Genomic DNA, 8,678 nt, shown 5'->3' with positions numbered 1-8,678 from the left:
CCGAGAACCGAGCTCTCCTTCTGTTTGGCCCGCGGGTCGGCCAAAATTTGACCCGACCCGAACCGTGCCCAGGCCTAGGTCCAAGGTTTGGGCCTTGATTCAAGTTGATCTGCCTGAGTAGCTGGCCGATCAGGTTGTTCTGATCATCGACCTTCTGTGTGAGTTGATCGACCCGTGAGTTAAGGTCCACCTGACTGCGCAGGTCAAGTAGAGTGTTATGCATCGGGCCCAACGGCATATGGGCTAGGGCTCCATTAGACGCGTACACAGGTGCATATGTCAAGTGTGATCGCAAAGGAGGGAGAGAATGGATCTGCTCCAAGACTGGGACGACGTCGGAGTAGCCATGGGGCTGCGCAGCAAATCCAGTAGTTGAGTGGTGTGGCTGCTGCTGTGCTCCGACGGCAGGACAGTGAGGCAGAGCAGCTCCGGTAATCGGCGCTGGCAACTGCAAGGCTGTGGAGGTCCCAGGGTCATGTGGCGGCTGTTCTGCAATTTCGGCAGCTGAAGGCGGCTGCAAAGCACTAGAGGATGACTGCAAGGCGTTGGCAATCACGATTCCGTGCGGTTGCATGGAGGTTTCCACCACAAAACCATGATATGGGCCCATCGTGGTGGCGTTACTCTTCGTACGTCTTGTATCAACCATGGTTGTTTGAAAAAATGTGTGAAAGATGGATTTGGAGCACGCTTTGAATATATCTCGCACTCTCAATGAAAGCACCAATTTGTGGGAGCAAATTTCCCCACGAGAATATTCGCCCAAGATTCCTTCGTCTTCTCAGCCTCTCTTTCTCCCTGCAAAACAGATCGGAGTAAAAGGACCACACCCGGGGGGTGTTGGCCAAAGGCCCTCCGATGCCTAAGTTAGGTAGGGTAATTCAAGGAAAACCAGGTGGCCAGAGCCGTGTGTGGTGGCCGGAGCCTTGTGTGAGAGAGAGAAAGAGAGGAGGTGGCTAGGGTTTTTGAGAAATAATTTCTGCAGAGTTTTAGTAGGAACTTTAGACGTACCTCAACCATTGTGTGTGGCTATGATTTTATAGTGGTCTCGGAGGCTAGGGTTTCAAAGGAATAATTCCGTAGATTGAAGGGAATTATTCCTCCCCTTTTTGGAATTGATTTGATTAATTAGGGATTTGATTAATTAGGGTAAATCAAATCCCTAATTGTGGTAGGTATCAAATCAATCCTGATTCAATTTATGCAACTCCTTATTTAATTGGGGATCGTGGTATTTAACCAAATCAAATCTCAACCTAATTAGGTAACATTCAATTTAATTGGATAATTCCCAATTAAATTGAGTAACTCCCAATTAGGTTGATCAATTCCCAATTTGGTCAAATAATCCCCAAATGGTATGAATTATTTGACCTAGGGTTTGATTTAATTAGGTTCCCACAAGTGTGATACAAAGAGGCGGGATATAATTTCTCCATTACGTCTTTATAAGGAAGAAGTGTAGGATGACTTTTTTAGAGTGCCATTAATAACTCCCAAAAAAAAATAGAACACATACCCAAATGTGCATTAAGCAAACTGCATGTGACTTCCTCTACAACTTTAGCATTATGACACTACAATTTCTGGCACATAGCTAAACTTTAGCATTATGTTACTCCCTCTACAACATGCAGTGTTATACTAGAATCCTCCAAAGGAAGGAGGGAAAAAAATTTATATAATTAGTAAAGGACATCATGTACAATAGACTAATTTATTCAGTTCCCACTGGATGCTAAATTGGGCAGCAATACATCCTTAAACGCTGCAGTTGTCGTCCAATCAATTGCAGTTGCTTTGTAATCAGATTTCTAAATGTTGTGGAGAAAATTAAGAACAAGAAGAGAGCAAAAGCTGAAGAAATCCCAGTAACGAGGAATAAACCACGAAAGCTATAGAGGTCAAGAGGTCTGGGATCTGTTGTAGTAGCTTCCTCAGAAATAAGAGTTGTTTTTCTAAGACACCAGGTCTTTTCCATCTCTATAAGCTTTCCTTCTTCTCTCATATGTTCTATTTGCCTTGACATGTCGTGAACCAATTTCGAACCTTTAGGGAAAACCTGATTATGAAATATGTATGAATCACAAATTAATATATAAGCTTACAAAAGTATAACTTTTTTTCTTGTTTCCTTTTATTTATTAAAATTGATAGTTATTCAAGACTCCTACGACATCGGTCTATCTTTTAGGTTTATGAACAAATACAGTGTTTGCCTTTCCTATAAATAAACTAATTATGATGATATATGATTTCAATTTGTATCACTTTTTGCAGGAACCATCTTAAGCTTAAACCTAAAATTTTACGGTTCGGATCATTAAACCACATTGCGGAATGACGTGTTTCTTATTGTAACTTTAACCAAAACAAAGAAACAAAGAAACAAAGGGGTCCCCTATAAGCTCCCTCTCTATGTTCCAGAATGCATGCAACTTTTAGTGGAGAGATTACTCACAAAGGCAAAACCATTGGTGGTAGATCTGGTTTTAATCATGGAGTAGTCTGCAGAATACTTTGCAAGGAAGATGTTGATGTATGGAACCTCATCAATTATCGCCGAAACGCCACCATGCTTGCTTCCTTTTGATAAAGCATCAGCATAATCTTGAACTGAACGGTATGGCTTAATCCCTTTGAAATTCAAGTGCATTATCACTCCTAAGGAACCTGACTGGTAACCTATATAGCTCCCTCCTGAGTTCAACTGTATTTGTTTAACTGTCATCATTGATGCTAAAGTTGCAGTGTAACTGGAAGTCAATATAAGCACAACAAAAACCCATATGATCACTACAAACTTGGCCAAGTTGTTTAACAACCTCTCCCCTGCAACAAAGAACAAAGAGATTTTAAAAAATATTGAGTTGATGAGCACTGCTTTAGAAGGAAAATCTGTATAATAGTGATTGGAAGAAGTGAGATAGAGTACTTACTATGAGCAAAAACAAGGGTTGAGAAGGAGAACGAGAATAGCGTTCCAATTTGTTGCCATCGTGTGCCTTGGAATTCTTTGTTGACAGGACGCTCAATTAACCATACGACGAAACCCGTTAGGATGAAGAAACCTGCACTTGTTATCCAAAGACCTGTTGAGAGAGGTTTCAAGAAAATCCACATGTTGTCCTTCTCATTTGGTACTAGCATTCCCACACCTAAGTCAGTGTATGGTATTGTAAAATCAACATATTGAGATCTGTTCGATGTGATCGTCGTATCTCCCACAACAGCATCATAATTCTAGTGTGTCATGCCCCAAATAGGTGACAAAGAAACGCAAGAACTAAGTTAAAATTTTGTATAATCGACTAAGAAGTAATAGAGAAAACAAAAAAGTGTCGTTACTGTTATGTATTGGGACTAATCAACCATACCTTGAGATACACTTGGTAAACAAGATCATTGTAAGTCCCAGCCATAACTCCATTTTCATTCTCAAATGGAAAAAATTCGTAATGTACTTTATACGGCAGAGCTTTAATTGCAGTTTCGAATACATCTATAGAGAAGCCAGTGACAATTGTTCTATTGGTTTGAGGATCACGCTCCACACGCACAAGTTCCTTGAACCCAGGCCTCACTGGAACACCAATTCTCAGTTTTATTTCACTACTCAATTGCCTCTTGGATCCTCCAGGCCAATTGATTGTTTCCAAATTGTCGGTGAAGAGTAAATTTCTCCTATTATTAAGCGGCATGCATGACTCTTTTGTGGTTTTTTCTTCTTTGCAAGGCCAAAATCCAACCTTTCTCTCCTCTTTACCAACCACATTTACAATCTCAAATCCACCTGAAGTCAGTTTCCCATCTGGATATTGAACTTCACCACTTAAACCTTTAAATCCCGTTTGTAATATTTCTCTAAGCAACACAACTCCATGTTTGGAGAATGATTTAGTATAATTTTTACTCCTTGTCCTTTCAACTGCTTCTGCTAGAACCCAAGTTGCATCGTATGCCCAAATTCCATAAGGACTTAACTCGGTTACCTCCATATTGGGATACTCCATGTAAAATTTCCTCCTCAATCTTGAAGTAAGATTTTGGAGGCCGGTTGATGCCGGAATATGAGACTTCAAACCCAACACTCCTTCCATTGACTCAATCACATTAGAATCAATGGAATGCAAGAAATTCATGCTACTTGATGTCATAATCCAAACGTACCCTTCACTCATCATTCCTAACTTTTTTGCATTTACGAAAAGACGAGGCACAAGTAAATGTGAAATATGGACGAGAAATACCTTAGTCTTCAATTCCATTAACTTATGGAGTTCTTCAATGATTTGTTCATTTGTTGAGGATGCAGCAATGGAACTTGTATGTGCAATACGCACATTTGTCTCTTGGAAGGAATTGACTACAGCTGGAATGATGTTTTTCCCATAATCTGTGTTCTCATCATATACAAGAGTAACATCCTTCCATTTGAAAATTTCAAAAATGGCGCTGATTGCCATAGCTAGAGAAGTTTGATCCGGTATGATCCCAATATGGAAGGGGTATTTATTGTCGTTGAGAGGAGGACTAGGTTCAGAGAGAGACATCACAGGGACTTTAGCTGCTTCTCCCAAATCTGCCAAAAGGTGTGCTTCCATACTTGTTTGTGCACCAATTATTGCTTCCACTTTGATGTCATTCAAAAGATTAAGAGCTGTATTGGGTAACAAGTAAACCACAACTTTAATAGATAGAATCACAATCGCTTTTCCATATAGATTCTGATCTATTAAAACTTTAGATACATTAGTCATATATGATTAAGAATAATCCCAGAGGCACCAACTCTTGTTCAATTAACACTATGATCAGGCCTCTAAAAGCTGGTAAAGAAGAAAATTTTGGTGCAAGTTTGTAAATCAAGTGGCCGAGAGCATATACATCTACATTTAAGACAATCTTAGTGTAACAATTTACTCGGCATTGCCTTATTTCTTGAAATAAATAAAGTTTGGAGTGGGCCTACATATATATAAATAAATAAGACACTTCCACATAAGCTGGCACACAAAAGTTCAGGAAAAATTTATCAGACTCACTTTCCATGGAATTCTAATCGACCAAAAAAAGGTACTACATTGAATTAATTTTAACCACCAGAGTTGTTAAAGAAGAAATATTTGAACCAAAAGGCTCACCAGAGTTGTTAAAGAAATATTTGTTAAGAAAGCAAATTAGATATATATATGAGACTTGTTATAAAGAATGGCTCACCAGCTGATAGAGCATGTAGAGGTTCTCCTTTGGAATCCCTGCTGTGGAGAACTACTCTTGTGCTGTAATTTTTGTGTAGCTGGTAGAAGTCAGAGACGGCGGCCGACATGCAGTTCAGAACAATCCTTCCCTCCCTTGATTTCATATCAAGAATCACTCCCACATGAATCTCTTCCACAACAAGGGGACTATCATAACGCATTTTTTCAATTTCAGCAGACAAACAACTGATAAGAACACAGAAGCTAAAAAGTGAGAGGACGGCATGTTTCTTCCCTGGATCAAAAAAATCCATATGTATATGACCAGCTCAATATAATGTGCTTCTCCTTGGTTGGTTGGCAATGTCACCTCTGCATCGTCTTGCTTAATAAATATATGTGCCTCAGAATACCCATGACGCAACTAAAGAAATGCAAGGAAGCAAGGTCAGAAGGTTGACCAAGCAAGTTTATGACAAAGAGACCAAGGGGGTGTATTCAATAAGGATTCTAGAGCGTATAAAAAGATTTTAAAAATCCAGGTGTATTCAATTTGGATACAAACTTCTAAAAAGTCTATAACAGTTTGGGTGTATTTAATCTAGACTTGTTTGAACTTTTAAAATGTCCATCTCGTGGAAATTTCAAAGGGAAATTCATTGTTTAGGTATGAAAGTTTCCAACTTGTGGAAATTTCAAAGGAAAATTCATTGTTGTGCACACAAGTAGAGGAAGAATTTGGAGAAAAAACAAAAACAAAAACAAAAAAAGGGATAGTCGACTAGTGGCTAGGTCAAGATAGTTTAAAGAAAATAGTGTTGGGAAGAAAGAGTGATAAAAGAAAATAGTATTGGGAAGTCTATACAAATATATATGAATCTATAACAAAAGTTCATACAAAAGTATGGAAGTCTATAATAAAAGCCTATACAAAGTTTATTAAAAATTCGGGTAAAACCTATGGGAGTTATATAATTCCAGGAAATCTGTCACTTAAAAAAACAACAGGTACTTGACCAATTTTAAAATCTGCAAAGAAAACAACAGGCACACTTGACCAATTTAAAAAATTTAAAAGAAGATAGACCGACTACTTGACCAAGCATGTTGCTGATATAAGTAGAATTAAAATGAAAAGCAAATTAAGGCGGATGTAAGACTTAATGATTTCAAATGAGTTATAAAGTTGTTGGAGTTTAATTGAGTTTGACTGAATTTCATAAACTCCATGTAGATTTTGACTGAATTCGTGTATAAATTTTGATTTAGTTTATTAGACATTTATTATTAATTAATGTCCACTAGGAGAATTTATATTACAACTTGGTTGGGAGGTCTCGTATATACCCAGTGCTTGAGAAAGTCCAACATCAGGGTGCTGGAAAACTCAAAGAAATTTACTACAATTGGAAAAGTTAAGGACCATTCAAAGATATAGCAGATAGGTTTTAAACGAAAAGAACAAAGTAATTCCTTAAACAAAAACAAAAACTACTCATTCCTTATGTAACACCCCGACCCCAAAATTTCTCTAAAATTTAACCCTTATTTAATTATTTATTTATTAAGGGCATTTTGGTCATATTCTTAACCGGAGAGAGTTTGGGGTAGTGACTGGTATTTTTGGATAGGTCGTACTGAGACGAGTTCATAGACACGTAGTGGGCTCGAATCGGAGTTGTAACGAGAGAGATATGGTCAAAAGAAACCCAGTGGCACAATCGTAAATATTTCAAAATGGGATTTTTATAAAAAATCTGGTTTTCTCTCTCTCTCTCTCTCTCTCTCTCTCTCTCTCTCTCTCCCGCGACTTCTCTCTCTCTCCCGTCGGCCCTCTCTCTCTCTCTCTTGTATCTCCGGCCACCGGCCGCGGCTGCGGTCGGGACCGGTGCCAAAAGAACCGGCTCGGCCTCGGCGTCACGACCCAGCCCTCCCACGAGATCGGCCGCCGCTCCAGCCGCAGGAAAATGGTGATTTTCGCCCGAAACTTCGCCGGCTCCGATCTCCCTCCTCCGGCCGCCATTTCTGGCGATCAAGGTATGGAAATTCATCCCCTCTGCATGTTCTAGCTGATGGTTGGGTAGGAATTGATCGATTCGTAGCGTAGGCAATTCGATTTTCGAATTGAAAATCGGCCGAACTTCGGCCGCCGTAATCGGCCATTTCCGGCCACTTTTTGGGGGTGGTCCAAGAACAAAAGTGGCTCCAAATAGGGTGTTTTACCTAGGGTAGGAGTTTGGAGTCTCGGTTCCAAGATTTTTCGACGGACCGTAATCGCTTTGGACACCCGGTCTGCCCGCGCATGTGGCGGCGCGTGGGCAAGGGTGGTGGCGTGTCTCTGGGCAGTTTTGAGGTCCTCGTGCCGTCACGAGCGCGTAGGATTTTGCGGATCTCAATTCGGACGTCGTTTGACTATCGAACGGATATCGCCTATCGGGCGTTATCCGGGTTCGATAGGTTGGGACCGTCGGATGGTCCCAAATTTAATATATGTTAATTTGGGTAATTTTAGGATCGTGTAGGAAGTCACGGATCGTGAATCGGAGCCCCGGATGTTCCGATTCAATAATTTAAAGTTTATATTTTATATTAACAGTTAGATCGTACGATCGTGAGTGATCCGACCGTCCGATCTGAACCAAACTTGCAGGACGAGTGTCCTATACGTTATAGAACCCATAGGAACTTCCGGATCGGAGTTTGGAGGTCGTGGTCCCCGTGGGCCCGTTTGACCAGGGTTAGGGTAGTTTGACCCTTGATTGACCGTGAGTCTTCCGGAGTAATCTCGCCTTTCTAGGGGGATTATCGGGTGCTAGACTCTTGTGAAGGGTTACACAAATATTAGAATTAATATTTATTATTATAATTATAATAAGTTGGTACAAGAGTACAAAAGAGTCTAGAATGTCAGTTCGGAGTGCTATACGCACTACCTTAGGTACCTCCCCGGATTTTGGGATTTACTATAAGCACCACCAAGTGAAAGTTAGGTCCCACGTGGCGTAGGTTATCCGGCGTGTGGACAGGCCCCATACGTGGCGTTGGTTGTCCCGGCGTATGGGGAGATTTGTGATATGATACTCAGGTCTCACGTGGCGTAGGTTATCCGGCGTTGAGACAGGCCTCATACGTGGCGTTGGTTGTACCGGCGTATGGGGAGATTGTGAGATATTGTGTTGAGGTCCCGCGTGGCGTAGGTTATCCGGCGTTGGGACAGGCCCCATACGTGGCGTTGGTTGTACCGGCGTATGGGGAGTTATGTGATATGACGTGTAGGTCTCACGTGGCGTAGGTTATCCGGCGTTGAGACAGACCCCATACGTGGCGCTGGTTGTACCGGCGTATGGGGAGATATGTGATAGTATGGCATGGTCGCACGTGGCGTAGGTTATCCGGCGTGTTGACAGCCCCCATACGTGGCGTTGGTTGTACCGGCGTATGGGGAGATTATGTGGAATACAGAGCAATGAAATGAGG

The 8,678-nt window shown here is 41.0% G+C and overlaps 1 protein-coding gene and 1 pseudogene across 1 annotated transcript; both read right to left on the bottom strand.

Annotated features, from left to right (window-relative positions):
• LOC117618146 overlaps positions 1–610 on the bottom strand; it is a 13,162-nt pseudogene extending 12,552 nt beyond the window's left edge.
• Positions 611–1,738: 1,128 nt separating this feature from the next.
• Positions 1,739–5,398, bottom strand: LOC117617057 (glutamate receptor 1.3-like). Its single transcript, XM_034346303.1, has 5 exons — positions 5,221–5,398; positions 3,378–4,660; positions 2,940–3,243; positions 2,462–2,832; positions 1,739–2,062 (listed from the first exon to the last, which is right to left on the bottom strand). Exons 1-5 carry the CDS (start codon positions 5,363–5,365, stop codon positions 1,739–1,741), a joined length of 2,427 nt encoding a protein of 808 aa, XP_034202194.1. The 5' UTR covers positions 5,366–5,398.
• Between the last annotated feature and the right edge of the window lie 3,280 nt (positions 5,399–8,678).

The sequence above is a fragment of the Prunus dulcis genome, chromosome 2 (genome assembly GCF_902201215.1).
Source record: "Prunus dulcis chromosome 2, ALMONDv2, whole genome shotgun sequence".
In the NCBI taxonomy this organism is placed as follows: Eukaryota; Viridiplantae; Streptophyta; class Magnoliopsida; order Rosales; family Rosaceae; genus Prunus; species Prunus dulcis.
The sequence above is the reverse complement of the archived record's forward strand: the minus strand, read 5'-3'. Positions and strand labels throughout refer to the sequence as shown.

Excerpts from the sequence above, each read along its gene's own strand:
- LOC117617057 (XM_034346303.1), bottom strand. The coding sequence starts at position 5,365 with ATGAAATCAAGGGAGGGAAGGATTGTTCTGAACTGCATGTCGGCCGCC. Across the intron at positions 3,244-3,377 it reads TTTACCAAGTGTATCTCAAG|AATTATGATGCTGTTGTGGG; the intron begins GTATGGTTGATT and ends ATGACACACTAG. Across the intron at positions 2,833-2,939 it reads AACCCTTGTTTTTGCTCATA|GGGAGAGGTTGTTAAACAAC; the intron begins GTAAGTACTCTA and ends TCTTTGTTGCAG.